At 51.8% G+C, this 18,080-nt stretch overlaps 1 protein-coding gene across 5 annotated transcripts in view; it reads right to left on the minus strand.

The window, feature by feature from the left end:
* Positions 1–18,080, minus strand: part of KCNG2 (potassium voltage-gated channel modifier subfamily G member 2) — a 111,943-nt gene that overhangs the window by 55,795 nt on the left and 38,068 nt on the right. For 2 of the 5 annotated variants that reach the window (XM_074022314.1, XM_045378261.3), the window contains exon 2: positions 456–1,128. In XM_074022314.1, the coding sequence (XP_073878415.1) occupies positions 456–1,088 (633 nt within the window). In that variant the 5' untranslated portion in view covers positions 1,089–1,128. Of the gene's footprint in view, positions 1–455; positions 1,129–8,504; positions 8,605–11,606; positions 11,710–18,080 lie in introns of those variants that run through there. The other 3 variants (XM_065533577.2, XM_065533578.2, XM_045378262.3) reach the window with 3 other exon arrangements.

The raw sequence follows: 18,080 nt of genomic DNA on the forward strand, positions 1-18,080 counted from the left end.
CACAGCCAGAGGCCTGCCTGGCCCTGGCACTGTCCTCCAGCCCTGGAACAATGCGGTTGGGTCTCCGTGGTCCAGAATGACCAAATGTCACACAATTCTCTAGGCCCCGATACCCAATACTTTAGCTCCATGTTGTTCAAACTTTGAGGAACTGATGGGCTAAGTAGTTCCAGCGGAGGCCTGTGGAGCAGATACTGCGTGTGGAAACCGAATGTAACTTGGAGGCTCTGCTGTCTCCCGCTGGGGGTGGGGGTTGGCCAAGATCACCATCAGCTGCGCTCCCTCGGTCCGGCCGCCTCCAGCCCCGCCCCGGCCCACCCTGGCCCCGGCAGCCCCCAGCCCGGTCCTAGGCCTTGGCCAGGGCTGCCTCCAGCCCCTTCCCCCACCCGCCTCCCTGCACCCAGACCCCAGCCCCAGCTCCGGCCCCGGTCCCCGCCACCCAAGTCCGCGCTCACCCGCTCCTCCTCCGCGCGGATGTCCGGCATGGTGCTCAGGCAGAGGCCCACGGCCGTGACGGCCACGAAGGACACGGACACGCAGGCGAAGAGCTTGCCCGCCAGCCCCGAGTGCGGGTTGTCCACTACGTCGCGCAGGCGCCGCCGGCCGCGCTGCAGCCGCCCCCGAGGCCCCAGGGCGCGCGCCGGGCTCCCCTGCGCCCCGAGCTCCGCCGGCCCCGCGCGCGCCTCGGCCGCTTCCTCCTCTCGGCGGCGCAGGCGGCGCAGGCAGCAGCGCTCCAGGCGCGCCTCGTCGATGCCCCAGTAGGCCAGCTCGTCGCGGAACGCCAGCGCGCACGGGCCCCGCAGCAGCCGCAGCTTCCCCGCGCGCAGCAGCGCCACGATGGCGCGGAAGGCGCACGGGCTGCGGTCGAAGAAGAACTCGTCGCGGCTCACGTCGTAGTCGTCGCACACGCGCAGTAGCTCGTCGTGGCCGCGGCAGGCGCGCAGGCGCTCCAGGCGCGCGAGGGGGCATCGCGCCAGCGCGGCCCAGGCCAGGCGCACGCGGCAGCCGCCCACGTTGATGATGACGTGGCGGGCGCGGGTCCCACCGCCGCCGCCGCCGCCTCCCGCGGAACAGGGCCATGGCTCCATGCGCCGGGCCGGACCGGATCGAGGGGCTCCCGCCGGGCTCCTGCAAAAGGAAAGGAGCGCGTTAGGGCCGCGAGGGCTGAGCTGGGGGAGCGCGTCCGCCCGCGGGGATCCAGGGGCCGGCCGGCACCGAACCCTCGGAGGTGAGCTCTGAGACCCCTCCGCCCGCCCACTGGCCGCTCCTCCGCAGGCCCGACCCCTGCACCTGGTCCGCGTGGGGGACCCTCAGGCGTCCCGCGGACCCCTCCAGGTTATGGACCCGCCTTGAGTTATCGCCAAGAGAACAGCTGGGTTCTCACACTACGGGTTTGGAACCAGGGGTCGAACGGAGCTTTCACAAATCCACTCAAACTCCAAAGAGCCAGATGTTTCAGGGCGGACCCCACCGAGCAGTGAGGACGCCGCGATGTCTGGCCGGAGAGACGTAGTCCCAGCTTAGTTTCCCACGGTGTGCCCTGAGAGCTAACCACGTCGGAATCAGCCAGGGGACCTGCTGGAAAACGGCGTTCCTGGCTCTGTGAGGCGGAGAAACTGCAGAATAAGGAGCTCCAAAAGTCCATCCTACCTTAACACAATGAAAAACCTGGTAAAAACTGTCAAGAGTCAGCCTTTTTGGAACTCTGGAAACTAACCAAAACCTTGCACCAGCCGTGGGGCACTGAGAAAGAACAGCTGAGTCTTGGTCACAATAATAAGCTTTACCCTGCTCCCCAGCGCCACGACAGCCTTGAAAGCAACAGCCTCTGCATTCCCGGTACCAGTAGCAGCACTGGAGGGGGAAGCTACAGGCCTCATTCTTGAGGAATCGTAATTACTGTGGCTCCGTGGAAGGCTCTGCCTTCATCTCCGGCTTCTTTTTTTTTTTTTTTTTGAGACTGAGTCTCGCTCTGTCGCCCAGGCTGGAGTGCAGTGGCCGGATCTCAGCTCACTGCAAGCTCCGCCTCCCGGGTTCCCGCCATTCTCCTGCCTCAGCCTCCCCAGTAGCTGGGACTACAGGCGCCCGCCGCCTCGCCCGGCTAGTTTTTTGTATTTTTTTAGTAGAGACGGGGTTTCACCGGATTAGCCAGGATGGTCTCGATCTCCTGACCTTGTGATCCACCCGTCTCGGCCTCCCAAAGTGCTGGGATTACAGGCGTGAGCCACCGCGCCCAGCCTCATCTCCGGTTTCTTGGAAGTCTGTCTGTGCAAAGGCAGCCACCTGGGGAGTGTGTGTCAGAAACGTTGATGGGAAAGTGTTTTAGCCATTTGCTGCCTCTGGGTTATAGTTGGGACCACAGGTAGACAAAAAGCTGGGGATGAAAGGCTGGGGAATGAGATGATTTCGGAAATAAGGGCTTGATAAGGTTCTAAGAGTTCCCAGGAGTCTGGAATGCCACGCACATGCCGGGAAAATCCCGAGAAGTCCCTAAAGTCCCTCCTGGGACTGACCTTCAGATTCTGCGAGCAGGAGGTGACAAGACAGAGGCTTGACCAGCCTGGCTGAGTGCTGAAGGTGGCTCCAAGACACACAGCCCATCTGCAAAACCAAGTTTTAGTTTTCATTCCAGACGTTTAAGAATCTATGTCGCATCACTTACTGCCCTCTAAGCTAATGGAACAGACATCAATGGCCACATCAGACAAAGAAGATGAACTTTACAAACTTGGTTCACAAAAGTTACTCAACAAACCACAGCAGCTACAGAAAATCCTGGGGAGAGGGGAGTCTGATTTCCACAACTGCCACTTATTAAAAATCTTGTTTCAACAAAAAATTACAAGGCATGCAAAGAATACAAGAGTGTAGCTCATAGACAGGAAAAAGGAACTAAAACACAATATCTCTGAAGAAACACAGATATTGGACTCACTAGGAAAATACTTCACCTAAGCTTGTTTAATATCTTCAGAGAGTTGGAGGAATTTGTGAGAACGATGTCTCACCAAATAGAGAATGTCAATAAAGATAAGTTATAAAAAAAAAAAGTGATAGAAATTCTGGTGTTGAAAGATACTAGCTGAAATGAAAAGCTCATTAGAGGGTCTCAACAGCAGCTATGAACACACTGAAGAAATAATCAGAGAAATTGAAGATGCATCATTTGATGGTATCCTATCTGACAAACAGAAAGAAAACTGAAGAAAACTGAACAGAGCCTAAGAGACCTGTGGGACCATCAGATGTACCAACTTTTGAATGATGAGAGTCCCGAAAGGAAAAAGAGAACAGGGAAAAAAGAATATTTGAAGAAATATGGTTTTAAAAAACCCTCCAAATTTGATGAAAAACATTAATCTACACATCTAAGAAACTCAGCAAACTCCAAGTAAGATAAATTCAAAGACATCCACACTGACGCACCACAAACTGTCTAAAGACAAAGACCCAGCACAGTGGCTTACGCCTGTAATCCCAGCACTTTGGGAGCCTGAGGTGGGTGGATCATCTGAGGTCAGGAGTTTGAGACCAGCCTGGCCAACATGGCAAAAACCTGTCTCTACTAAAAATACAAAAATTAGCCAGGTGTGGTGGCAGGTGTCTGTAGTCCCAGCTACTTGGGAGGCTGAGGCAGGGAGAATTGCCTGAACCTGGGAACGGAGGTTTCAGTGAGCCGAGATCACGCCACTGCACTCCAGCCTGGGTAACAGAGTGAGACTCCATCTCAAAAAAAAATAAAAATAAATAAATAAAAGAGAGAGAGAAAAGAAAACAGGCAAAATCCTCCACAAAACAAGAGCAAAATAAATCCAGCTTCATATTAAAAGGATTATACACGATGACCATGTGATCATTTACCATAGAGATTTATCACAGGAATACAAGGGTGGCACAGTATGCAAAAATTAATATAATATACGTATTTATAGGGTGAAGGGGAAAAATCGTGATAATTTCAATAGATGCAGAAAAAGGATTTGACACAGTCTAACATCCTTTTGTGATTAAACAAAAAACTCAATAACTAGGACTAAAAGAGAACTTCCTCCACATGACAAAGTCCACGTAGGAAAAACTCACTGCTAACTTCATAGTCAACTGTGAAAGACTGGATTCTTTCCCCCAGGACAAGGAACAAGACTGAAATGCCTGCTGTCATGAGTTCTACTTAACATTGTTCTGGAAATTCTAGTCAGAAAAATTAGGCAAGAGAAAGAAAGAAAAGGCATCCAGACTCAAAAGAAAAAAAGTAAAACTATATTTTGAGATGACTTGTTCTTATGGTCTTATGTACAGAAAACCTTAAAGAACACACACACACACCCCACTATGAGAATGGGTTCAGCAAAATTGCAAGACGTGAGATCAGTATAAAAAATCAGTTGTATTTCTATACAAAAGCAATGAATAACCGGAAAAGGAAGTTAAAAAAATTCCATTTGTAAGAGCACCAGAAAGAATAAAATGCTTAGGAATAAATTTAACCAGGGAGTGAACTGAAATCTACACTGAAAACTGAAAACTACAAACATTGCAGGAAGAAATTTTAAGACTAAATAAATGAAAAGACATTCCATGCTCATGTATTAGAAGACCTAATATTGTTACGATGGCACTCTTCCCTAAGTTGATCAACAGAGTCAATCCAATCCATATGAAAATCTCAGTAACTTTTTTGAAGACATTGACAAGTTGAACCTAAAATTCTATTGGAAATGCAAGGTAGCCAAAGCAATCTTGACAAAGAACAAAGTTGGAGGGCTCAAACTTACTTGATATCATTTTATTACATGCCTCCACCTAAATCCTGTGTAGAAATGAGATATGTTCATTTAAAAGTGTGTGGTACCTACCCCTAACCTTGTTGTTGCTTTCACCATGTTACGTGCCTGCTCCCCCTTTGCGTTCTGCCATGACTGGAAGCTTCCCAAAGCCTCCCCAGAAGCCAAGCAGACGTTGGCACCAGGCTTCCTTCACAGCCTGCAGAGCCATGAGGGAATTAAACCTCTTTTCTTTATCAATTACGCAGTGTCAGGTATTCCTTTCTGGGAATGCGAACATGGACTAGTCCATTACTGCTTTCTCAAGCTAAGTATAAAGCTGCAGCAGTCGAGAGTGTAGGACTGGCGTAAAGAGAGACACAAACATCAATGGAGCAGAATCCAAAGTCCAGAAATGACCCATGAGTCCACCGTCCGTTCATTTTTGACAAGGTCGTCAAAACTATTCAATGGAGAAATAATACTGTCTCCAACAAACGGTTCTCCACATATAAAAAAATAAAGTTGGACCCTGCTATCGTTTGGGTATTGGCCTCCAAATCTTATACTGGAATTTGATACTCAATGTCAGAGGTGGGGTCTAATGGGAGGGGTTTGGGTCATGGGGGCAGATCCCTCATGCATGGCTGGGTGATATCTTCATGGTAATGAGTGAGTTCTCGCTCTATGAGTTCACTCCAGAGTTGGCTGTTGAGCCCACCTGGCACCCCTAGCCCTTGCTTCCTCCGTCTCTGTGTGGTCTCCACACACAGCAGCTCCGTGCCATCTTCTGCCATGACTGGAGCCACCTGTGGCCTTCCTCAGATGCAGATACCTGATCCTGAACTTTTCCAGACATCAGAATCATGAGTCAATTAAAACTTCTTTTAAAAATGAATTACCTGGCCTCAGGTATTCCTTTATAGCAACACTGAATGGACCAAGACAGGTGCCAACATCACACTATATATAAAAACTAATTCAAACTACATCAAAGACCTTAACGTAAGAGCTAAAACTCCAAAACACACGTAGGAGAAAACAGAGTGTACATCTTCACGACCGTGGATGAGACATTGATTTCTGAAACAGGAGGCGAAAAGCACAAGGAACAAAAGAAAAAAGATAAATTGGACTTCGTTCCAATGAAACTCTTGTATATCAAAGAACAGCACCAGGAAAATGAATGACAAGTAACAGTGGGAAAAAAAGAGCTGCGAGTCACATATCTGATAAGAGTCTAGTATCCAGGATGTTAGGAACTCTCGCAGCCCAGCAACAAATGACAACCCAAATTACACATGGGCAGAGGATTTGAACAGATATTTCTCCCAAGGAAATATGTGAATGGCTAATAAGCACATGAAAAGGTGACCAATATCATTAGTCATTATGGAAACGTAAACTAAAACTACAAGATACCACTTCTCATCCACTAGGGTAGTTATAATCAAACAAATGGGAAAAAAAAAAAAAAAACCCCAACAAGTGTTGGAAAGGATGTGGAAAAATTGGATCCCGGTACATTGCTGGTGGGAACATAAAATGTCACAGCCACAGTGGAAAACAGTCTGGCAGTTCCTCAAATTTTAAACATAGAGTTCTCGTGTGACCTGGAGACCCCACTCCGAGGTATACACTCAAGACAAATGAAAACATGTGCTCACACAAAAACTTGTACATAAATGTTCACAGTGGCATCACTATAATCGCCAAAAAGTGAAAAGAACCCAAATTCCATCAACTGATAAACAGAGAAGCAACACGTGGGCCTCCATACAGGAATGTTACTCAGCCATAAACAGGAATCAAGTGCTGCTAATGCCACAGCGTGGATAAAGCCTGTGCTAAGAGAAAGAAGCCAGGAGAAAAGGTCACATATAGTGGGAATCCGTTTATATAAAGCGTCTGAGCCGGGCACGGTGGCTCACACCTGTCATCCCAGCATTTTGGGAGGCTGAGGCGGGCGGATCACTTGAGGTCAGGAGTTTGAGACCAGCCTGGCCAACATGGCGAAACCCTGTCTCTACCAAAAATACAGAAACTAGCCGGCCGTGGTGGTGGGTGCCTGTGATCCCAGCTACTCAGGAGGCTGAGGCAGGAGAATCGCTTGAACCCAGGAGGCAGAGGTTCCAGTGAGACAAGATCACGCCACTGTACTCCAGCCTGGGAAACAGAGTGGCACTGTCTCAAAAAATAAAATAAAATAAAATAAAATAAAATGTCCATGATAAGGAAATTCACAGAGACAGAAAGCAGGTGAGGGGTTCCAGGGAATGGGAGGAGGGGCAAGGAGGAGTGACTGCTAATGGCCCAGAGTTTCTTTTGGGATGATGAAAAGTCCTGGAATTAGAGAGTGGTGATGGTTGTACAACATTGTTAATACACTAAAAACCACTAAATCGTGCACGTAAAAATGGTAAATACAACGTTATGTGAATTTTATTTCAACTTATAAAAATCATTCTGAGTGAGTAGGCCTCGGGGGAATCCAGTAACATGCAAGCCTCATCACTGAGGTTCGAGAACCGCTGCCTCCCACCGTCAACATCAAGCCCTTTTTTTGGTTGTTGCCGACAACTGTAGCCTCGAACTTCTGCCAAGTAAAGTTTAAACCCACCACTACAGCAACTCAGGAACCAGAGAAGGGGCATGGTGGGTTTGCTCAGTGTAGCTCACAGACTGCCCACTTGACCCAAGCGTGTGATTCCCCTGAGATCTTAGGGGGAAAAAGTTAAATGAAAAGGAAGGAGGGAGGGAAAGACAGCCTAACAAAATGGCATCAGTTAGCTTGCCAGTAAGAGCTCAGCGCCCCCAGTGAAGAATTGCAGAAGTCACTTCTGAATGGGAGAAAGCTCCTTGGACGGCTACTGCAACAGAGGCCAGGAGAGAAGCACTCAGCGATCACCAGGACCACGTGTGCTGTGACCTTCAGCGCCAAGTTCGCTGCATGAGAAGAGGGGGGACGTGGGCAGGATTCAAACGGTCATGTGTGCCTCTACGCCCCAAGGTTCACTCAGTGAACATGTGGTCTAAATTTCTGTGACAGACACCCCATGCCAAGGACATGGCCTGGAGCATAGATCCGAGGAACACAGACACGTCCGACTCATCCAATACTGCACAGGGCTGTGGGGGGCGGCTTTGGGGGGCGGGCAGAGAGGTCCCAAAGCAGGAGAGCTCCTCTGAGACGGAGGGCTGGCCCGGCAGAAGGGCCGGAGCAGGGGACCTGATTTTATTCAAAAGCAATCGGCTACTTAGGTCATGGAAACCTGCTGCAGCGATTTCCTGAGCCCTACAAGTCAAGTGCTCTGGGGCATTAAAGGCTCTGAAAGTGCCAACCTGCCAGCCTCCCCGGGGCTCACAAAACGGAGCTTCCTAATGCGGCAGGAAGTCGTCTGAACGTGCTGCCTCAGAAACTGCCCGGAATGAGCAGCGGCTGTCCCAGTTTGTTGAAGAAGCCTAGAGTGCACACCCAGCTGCTGGAGCCCTTTGTGGCACGGCAGATGGCCCTGTGAGCTCCCTTGTCCTCTGTGGTCCCAGGTGGGGCTCGGAAGGGGCCACGCCTGAGTTTGGGCTGCCTGTGAGGCATGCCTTTGACAGGTGTGTGTCAACAGTCGCCAGCGTCTCAGCTTCACCATCAGCAGAAGGCACAAGGAAGACCCTCTCTCTGAAATGGAAAACAGAAATCCCAGTGCTACGTGAGGTTTCTTGCTCCATTCTGGCAGGTTCTGGGTTTACCTGGCTCTGTGAAGGTTCAGGGTATTCTCTTTCAGGGAACTGGTGAAATCACAGCTGAGACCAGTGGCTTCGACCTGGAAAATGAACGTCCAGTTTCACCCTAAGGGACAGAGAGTCGCCTGAGTTATTACGGCGGAGAATGGTGGCTTTGACGCCCCACCCTCCAGTCCCCGCGGAGCACACACGTCAGGCTTGCGGGACAGGTTGACTTCCCTTGTAGCCAAAGCCATCGCACGCTCCAAGTTTTTTGTAGGCAGGGATGAATCATTATTAAAATAACTGGATAGTCAGGTACAACCTGGAACTTCTGCTGTAAAAGGCTTTTTTCCTCCCAGAACATACATGTTAAAATATGGACATAAATTATATGCTAAAGTGTTCTAAAGCTAATTACTTAAGAGATTGCAAAGTTACTTCTGGAAGCTCTGGAGTTCCTCCCCATTCTCTGCAAAACGTCAGCAAAAGAAAGACTACAAACAGCTCAGAAGAAAAAATGGGCCAACTGACATAAAGTTCACATCAAGGGGGGAAAAGGCTTTCAACATATGAAAAATCATGCTCAATTTCATTCATAAGAGCAAAAATAAGCATCTTGAATTGCCACAAGGTATTAGAGTAGATCAACCAGTTTGACGACACAGTCTTGTGAAGAGTGTGGCGTCTGGTTCAGTGATGACAGAGGTGAGCGGGAACGGCCGTCACAGCACGAGGGCAGAGGCTGAACTGATCTAAGGAAAGCAGGGTCCATGCAGGGCCCCTCCACAGAGGGCGATCGGGAAGGAAACCCACCAGCCAGTACCGGAAGGTTTCAAGGCCTCTCTCTCGGCCAGGACAAAAACGATGCTGTGTGTCTATGAGCCTAGCGTGCCTAGTGGGGTGAGGCTGGAATTTTGGTGGGTGATAACAGCCAAGAAATGATCACACACAGGTGGTGGCCGCGATACCCCTGAAGCTCACAGAGCCAAGCAGAGAACCAGCCAAAGCCGCAGTTCCCAGCAGTGGGGGCAATTCTGCCCTGGGGCAGCCGGCAAGGTCTGCAGACATGTGTGATGGTCATGACTGCTGTGACTGGCGTCCAGTGGGTAGAAACCAGAGATACTGCCAATGCCCTGCACAGGACGGGCCCCCAGAGCAAAGAATTATGCAGCCCAATGTCAGCAGGGCTCTGGCCCGGAGGTGCTCTCAGTTCAAGCCTCGTGGGATTCCCACAGACAAAGCCCCAACCAAGACGAACCGAAACTAAAATGACAAACCACACACAGCAAGAGTCCACCGTGAGCACACACCAGCACACACAGCCTCTGGGAACTTTAGAAAACGGAATTATAAAAAATAATGAACGAAGGAAGTAAAAACATGAGGGAAAACAAAGACATTACAAAAAGAAAACAAACAACAACAACAAAACAAAAACAAAAACAAAAAATCCCAAGAGAATCTAAATAAGAAACAAAACTAGAAATGAAAAAGTACAGTCAGTAGACAAGATTGAAAGTAGGAAGGTCTCATGCTGAGGACCGTCTCCCAGAGGCATCAGGGGTCCACAGGAGGCAAATAGGACAGAAAAGTCACACATGGAGGACAAAGTAAAATCACCAAAATTAGTTTACCAGGAAGCTCAGAAGAGGCAAAAATAAGCCAATGAAAAGCAATGTATAAAGACTTGTATTTTACCAGCCTTACGGAAGGCAGGAGGTCTGCCATTAAAGGCTCTTTGAGGATGAAGAATCGTGCACCCCGGGGCCCTCCACGGAGATCTCTGTGACATTTACCTTTTTTTTTCTTTTTTTGAGACGGAGTCTGGCTCTGTCGCCCAGGCTGGGGTGCAGTGGCCGGATCTCAGCTCACTGCAAGCTCTGCCTCCCGGGTTTATACCATTCTCCTGCCTCAGCCTCCCGAGTAGCTGGGACTACAGGCGCCCGCCACCTCGCCCGGCTAGTTTTTTGTAATTTTTAGTAGAGATGGGTTTCACCGATTAGCCAGGATGGTCTCGATCTCCTGACCTCGTGATCCGCCCGTCTCGGCCTCCCAAAGTGCTGGGATTACAGGCTTGAGCCACCACGCCCGGCCGACATTTACCTTTAAAATAAACGTAGCCGGGGAACTTGATGATGCCGAGCTTGGGGTATTGGAAAGCTCTTGTGTTTCCTCATGCAAGTGTTGTGACAGCGCCCAGGCAGGACACGACCACTGCTGCCCTCACACAGGGGCTGGGGGCTCTGGTGAACGGGGCTGGGACGGTGAGGCTCTGCCGGGCGGTGACGGAAGCAGAAGGCTTTGCTCCTCCTGCACACAGGCAGCCCCCTGCCTTCCCTCCACGCCAGGCCTGGACGCCTGAGCCCACGACCAGGAAACAGCCGCAGGTGCAGCCAGCGCTCCCCAGGGGCCTCCTGCAGAAGAACCGGGTTGGAACCGGGCAGGGCTACCCTGGACATGGGCCTGCTCGTTCCTCCCATGCATGGTGGATTCCAGAGGAAACCAGTCTGTGCTGTTTCACAGGCTGGATCCCAAGGTTGGAAACCAGAGGGGAAGCCCCCTGAGTGCCGCTCTCCACCCTGAGGCCCACAGCGTCGGGCCACCTGCCACTCAAGTAGTGCCTGCCTTGGGGTGGCACCTGTCTCAGGCCCAGGAGGGAGCTGCATCTGTCCCTGGCCCGGGGCCATCTGCCCAGCACAGATGTTGAGGCCTTAGGCCTGGCCTGTAGTCCCACCCCGGCCTTCTGCCAGGGTCCCGGGGATCACCCACAGCTAGGCGCTGCTGACACCGGCTGCCTGACATCTAGAAGCTTCTGGCTCACTGCCGCCTCTGCTCTGAGCCTCCTGTCTGCTGCATCCACAGCCCTAGCAGGTTCCCGCCTCCTCCTCTTGCCCTCTGTCCCCAGCTCAGCGACCAGGGGGACTCCTAACACCACAGGCCACCCTCTGCTCAAAACGCCGAACTAGGCCGGTCTCTCCCGCCCCTCCTTGCTCCCCTGGGCACCCAGACAAGTCCCGCCTCAGGCCTCAGCACAGCCGCTCCTCTGCCTGAACAGTTGCTCGGCGATGCCCACGGTGACCCCTCACGATCGGCCTCTGCTCAAACCTGCCTTCTCGTCAGACTCACCTGCGCCACTCGGTTCACGCTGAAGCCAGGCCCACCTCACTTTGCCGCGTTCTTTTCTCCCCTAAAGGACTGAACGATTCGCGCATTATTTTTGCCCAGTGTTATTTTCTGTCCGCTCCCACTAGGATGTAAGTGTCTCGAGGACACGCCCACTGTCCGCTTTGCCCAAGCTCGTGTTCCTGGGAATACTTCAGGGCACACGCAGGTGACCAGGACGCATTGCTGCAGGGACACACGAGGGAAGGACCGGTCTCAGGCTGTCCGCGTGTCCAGCACGCACGGAGCATCCACGCGGTGCCGAGTCCTGCCCAGGGCCTGCTCCACTGCGGGAGTGGGGGGAACTGGTCTGCACTGACACAGGGAGCCCCAAAGAAATGACAAAGACCCTGCTAAGGCAGGAGGCTTTGGCCCCACGCGGACACTGCTTTGTACCAGAAAGAACCCTGAACCGGCAGGAGGCCTGGACTTTAATTACGTCTCCGCCCCTGATCGGCCGGGAAGCTGGAGAAGCCACTTCGTCCCCTGTCCGTGGCTTCAACATCCAGCTCATCTCCAGAGGGCGGCCCACGCCCGGGCGCAGACGCTGGTGAGCCGCCATCCGCGTGGACAACGGGGATCTTCGAGGAATGCGGCCGTCATTGTCAGGGCGAAGCCCAAGTGGTCCCAGGCCCCTCAAAGGAGGCTGGAACTGGGCTCCCGGGGACCCCTGTACTGAGATGCTCCCTGCGAGTGAAGGGGCTGAGACCTAAAGGAACCTTCTCCTGCTTCTTTAATTAAAGTCGAAATCTCTTATGCACAATTAGATTCTGACAGTGCGCGGGCTCTTTAGACGTGCTTCGATATTACAGACATAAAGCAAAGATTAAGTTGAATACAGAATGTTCCTCATGGGGTCGAACTGTTCAGAGCAGGCATCGTTTGCGCTGCTGGAGATGACTGGCACGTTGCTGGAAAGGACGATGTCCCCGCCAGCTTTTCCCCGGGGCGGGCGCTTGGGAAATGGGGGGCGCTTCCCTGAAACAAGGTCATTGGAGGCGGGGGACCCTGCTGGCGGGAGTGAAATGCACACACAGCGCTTGCCATCCCCCCAATTCCAGCCCCAACCTGAGTCGTCACAGGATGTCTCACGAGCAGAGCGTCAGTGCAGCCAACAATTAGAGCGAGGGCAGATGGAAGCAGGTGCGTGCCGCGGCCCGCACGGGCCAAGCAGCCCTGGAAAACCGACTTAATTTTGCTAAGCCTCAGATTCTGCATTTATAAAACGAAAATAAATCGTAATAGAATAGCACCTATCTTACAAGGCTGTTGTGAGGATTGACAACCAATGTGGATGCCTAGAATAGTCCTGGTGCATAAGTGCTCACACGTGTACGTGCACACACACACACTCATATACACACACACATACATGCACATTCACACACGTTAACACACTCACATTCACACCCACATGCATATTCACACAGACATACACATTCACACATGCATACACACACATGCACATTCACACACACATTCACACGCTCACACATGCATACACATTCACACACATTCACTCACACTTGCACGCTGCACACAATCACACACCCGCACATGCACACACATAGTGTAGCCTGAAAGGCTATCAGGTCACTTCCTTGAGATGAAGGGTAGTATCTGCAGTGTCTGCTCTTACTGGTTTAGTATCAGGTGCATCCTCTGAGTGTCACAGGCGTTCGAACCAGAGTGACTCCATCTTGACTGAGGGCTGGAAAATGAGGCTGGGACTTGCTGGGCTGACTCCCAGGAGGTTAGGTATTCCTAGACTCTAGATGCTTATGGCTAAGGGAATAGATTGATAACGTTTACTAAACGGACCCAGACTTAGGAGTGTCCTGATAACCCCGATATCTTGAAAACAGAAGCGTTCCCAATTTTGCTTTAAAGATAATAATATTGATTCTTGCAAAATATAGTAATAAAGAAAATTAATCTGTTATCACAAACCCTTGTAGCAAAGCAATCTCCCTACGATCTTTTTTTTACCTTATATATAAAAAAGCATTGTACCTAGGGTGGACGCGTTCCTCCTCTTACTCTTGGGAACGTCCTGCTCTGTGTATGGAGCAGCTGCCAATTCACCTTTACTTTCTTAATAAACTTGCTTTTGCTGCACACAGCAGACGCGCCCTAAATTCTTTCTTGCCTGAGATCCAAGGACCCTCTCTGGGGTCTGGATTGGGACCCATTTCCAGTAACATGAGGACTCCATGGATGTTCGGCGCAGGAGCTGGAACCACGGGCTCCGTCTACTCTGTGCAGCCACCTGGTCTTGAACCACCTCCAGCACCTGCCCCCGTGGGTACGAAAGCAACGTGCGTTCGAGTTCTTACTGGGCCATGATCTCTCCTAGTTTTATACAAAGAAACTCACAGAAAAGGATTTACACTATGAAGGCTGTATGTTTAGTAATTTAAGAAGAAACGCATCGTAGCTAAAAAATTTCTGCAGATTGTCTTACTGTGAAAACCCAAAGAAAGGCAGAGAGGCCAAAACGTGCTCTCAAAAAGACAAATGGGAAAGGAAACAACAACAGAACTGAGGGGAAGGAAGAAAAGGCTCAAATTTAAAAATGAAGATCAGAAAAGAGAAGAACTTCAGATCCGGTAGAGAAGAGAACATCATGAGAAAACACTCATAATGGCTTCATGCCAATAAAGGCAATAAAACGTGGAGTTCTAGAATTGACTTAAGAAATAGGAACTCTGAATAAATACAAAATTACTAAAGAAACGGAAATGGTAATTACAAATCTATTTTTCTTCCAAAAATCAAACTCAAATGACTTTGTCAAGAGTTCTACCAGATATTCAAGGAACAGAATAATCCCAATTTTATACAAACTTCAATCACCTCTGCGTGGAGAGGGAGGAAGATATGAGTAGAGAGAGGGAGGGGCTTTGGCTGTCTGGGTAAAGTTTATGTTTATGTCCATGTATCCACGTATGTGTGCACGTGTGTGCTGGGTACATGGATGACGGCAGCAGGGAGGAGGAAGGTCAGGACAGCCAGGACCAGCGATGGCAGCAGGTTTGCACACGGCCCTGCCAGCCCTTTAGGTGCCCGGGACACTCCTCCCATGGCCAGGTGGGGTCTCAGGTCCCTCCCAATGAGCCTGGGTGGGGTCTCGGGTCCCTCCCATTGAACCACAGCAGACGTCTCACTGTGTGATTATGTGGGGGGGTCTCTGAGAGGCTGGGCCTTCCACGCGCTCCTGCTCCCAGGACACCCAGGGAGGCCGACAACCAGCATCAGGCCACAGCCATGCAAGAACAAGACTCCGGCGGCCCCAGCCTCTGCTCTGCCTCCAGCCGAGGCCCAGACTCCACGCAGCAGAGAAAGCGTCTGCCCTGGGCCCTGAGAAATCCTGACCCTCAGAAACCAGGACAGCTAAGAAACAACGGTTGTCTTGACCACGGCGCTTGGTGTAACCTGCTGCCAGAGCAGAGGCTCCCACGCTGACGCAGGGGAAGGCGAGGAGGGGAGGCAGGTGCGGCCTGTCCAGATGCGGCTCCTGCACATGGACGTCCTTGCTCTGGATGAGGTCGGATGCACCTGCCCGAGCACAGGGCAGAAGATGTGGTCAGCTGGGGGTGAGGGATCCCATCTTCTGAGCCAGGAGGGGCACCTGTGCCCCCCAGAAGCTCAGCGCTGGGAGGGCAGGTTGTGTGTGATTTTGTTTTCTGCTGTGTCTTCTTCCCCGGGACATCGCTTGCACATAGTCAGCGCTCAGTGAGAACATTAGGATTCTGAATAAAGGAATCAGGGGTTAAGGACAGGACTACGCTCGGAGGCCCCTCTGGGGAGACTGTGGGCGTTGAGGGGTCCAGGCTGTGAGGTCCAGGCTCCCTCTAAGGACTGAAGACAGGATGGGGCTAGCAGAGGGGCTGGGTGTGGAGGTGGGGCTTGGTGTGCAGAGCGGCCGAGTGGCCTGCGTGGGAGGGAGAACTCGGGCCCAGGCCTCACCTATGTCCGCACGGATCCCGTGTCCAGGAAGCACTCATTATCCACGGCTCTTTTACTTTGTTGATTCAACAAACACAGAGAACTTCACAGGCGCCAGGCAGTCATTAACCCCTAACAGCCTGTGCTGTGGGTACAAGTGCCCCATGCGGACCGAGGCACAGAGGGTGGAAGGCACCTGCCCGAGGCCACTCCTCAGGGATGAGGCTCTTCCAGCCGGGCAGTCTGGCTTCACCGGGAATGCTGCGGCCTCTGGGGAACGGATGCTCCCGGGGGCAGGCATGGCGAGAGGATGCTTTTTCAGCGAAATACACAGAACAGTGCAGCTGTGCCTCAGCGCGTGGGCCACAGTCCCTGCCTCCTTCCTTCCCCCACATGGCCGCTGCCCAAAGGCAGAGCTGTGGGTTCCACAGCGTTCCCGGAAGCTTGTGCCAGTCTCAGCCCCGGGACCTGTGAGACGGACTTCATCGGGAAACAGGGTATTTGCGGATGTGGCTAAGACAAGGCCCCTAGGGTGGGCCCGAGGCCAGGGACAGGCGTCCCCATGAGGCCGACACTGAGGCCGTGGGATGCAGAGGCCAAGGTCACAGCCAAGGAGGGCCGAGGATTGGCGGTGCTGCAGGAGCTGGGAGCGGCAACGCAGGCCCCTCCCCAGCGGTTCAGAGACAGCACAGGCCTGTGGTCCCCTACGCTGCACTTGGGACTCCCAGGGTTGACAGAGCACATTTCTGGTGTTTTAAGCTGCACAGCTCTAAGTAATGAATGCAGCGGGTTGGGGTGAAATAATTCTAATATTTCCTTCCAAGCAAAAGACAAACCCTACTTAGAAGCATATGTGTCACCACCAGCCCCAGAGATCAAGGACGGATGAGGTTCGGGTTCATCATTGGCCTCTGGCAGCAACTGAGCCCGTGCTGGGGTTTCCGACATTCCGCCTTCACCGGGAGAAGCTCTGCAAGTTTGCTCTGCTCAGGGCCCCAGGTCAGGGTCCGTGTACCACTCCCCATCCCTCACTCCCTGTTTGCCCAGGATTCCTCCCTGCCAATCCACTCCTTCAGTCCCAAGGAAAACAGTGACTATTTTGTTTAAATCTGGCTAAATACACATAAACAAATGAAATGGACTCTCAAGCAGTTTAAATTAAATTGTGGCTTAACTGAACCACAAGCTCAGTGCCCCAGGCATTATGTCACCACCATCCCTGATCACCAGCCTGGCCCAGGGGACACATGGCCTCACTGCCGCCAGCAAGCGGGTGCCAGCCTCCAGGATGCCACAGCAAGGGCGGGTCCATATGCAATATGAGTGTGTCACCGGGAAAAGCTGCGACTGCCACTACCAAGCGTATCAGGCTTTCTCGAATGTAATCAGTAAGGAGAAGTCACTGGGATACATTGGTATTTACCATTCTGAGTTACTATTAGAATCTCTGTAAGTGCTTATGTGCATGGATGATGGCTCATGGGGCGAGTGCCTTGCAGTTAGTGGGGCTGTTAATCTACATGAACAAGACCCACCAGGGCTTCCACAGGGAGCGTGGTCCTCACTGCCGGGTAAAGATTGCTCAGCATGGTTTCCAGACCAGGGCTTCTCGGCTGGGATCCACGGCGACCCTCAGATCCCACGGGGCCCCTGGCAATGTCCAGGTTTGATTGTCTCGACGGGGGATGGAGGCATCCCCGGCGGGGAGGCGTGGGGGTCAGGAATGCTGCTCAGCACCCGCAGTGCCCAGGATGGCTCCCAGCGAAGCTTTCCGACCCCAAATGTCCACAGTTCCTGAGGGAGAAGCCCCACATCCCAAGGCGCCTGGCGGACCTTGTACGAGGCCAGGAGGGCTGCCATCCGAGAAGCACAGCAAGGAGGTAGCTCGGGATGTTTCACTGAAGCTCAGAAGCCAACTCTTCAGGACTGAAAGCATTGGTCATGCAGTAGATGCTGCCAGATAATCCAGTCATTGCAGATAGACGCTTTTATCAGCCGCTGCTGCCTCTGTTCTGGCTCTGGCACCTTCACAAATTTGGTTCAAGCGTCTCTTACCTTCCCCATGTCGTCTTACCACCGGCCGCCCTGTGGCCGAACGAGTTTGTTCGCAGGAAATGAAACCCTTGTGACCCACACCTTTCGGGAAGACGATTCTAGGCTCCTCCGTGGGGCCTTTTCCCAGGTGCACACTTTGCCTTTCAGTTGGAACTCTTAACCTCGGCGGTGACACGGGTTCACAAACAGGGCCATGTGACCTTGGAAAAACCATCTAAATAAGGTAACTTCTTCAACCAACCAGCGAGCATAGACTGCAGCTGAGAATTGTTTAAAATACAATGTATCTAACTTCAGTCCCAGGCTAGTATTTATGGTGCCAGTGCAGTTTTTATTTCCCAATTCTTACTTATCCTATCAAGAGAAACATTAGATGATTTAAGACTATAATCACCCATGGGTTACAAAAAGCCAAACATAAATAATTTTGAATAA

This window comes from Macaca fascicularis, chromosome 18, assembly GCF_037993035.2.
Source record: "Macaca fascicularis isolate 582-1 chromosome 18, T2T-MFA8v1.1".
NCBI classification, from domain to species: Eukaryota; Metazoa; Chordata; class Mammalia; order Primates; family Cercopithecidae; genus Macaca; species Macaca fascicularis.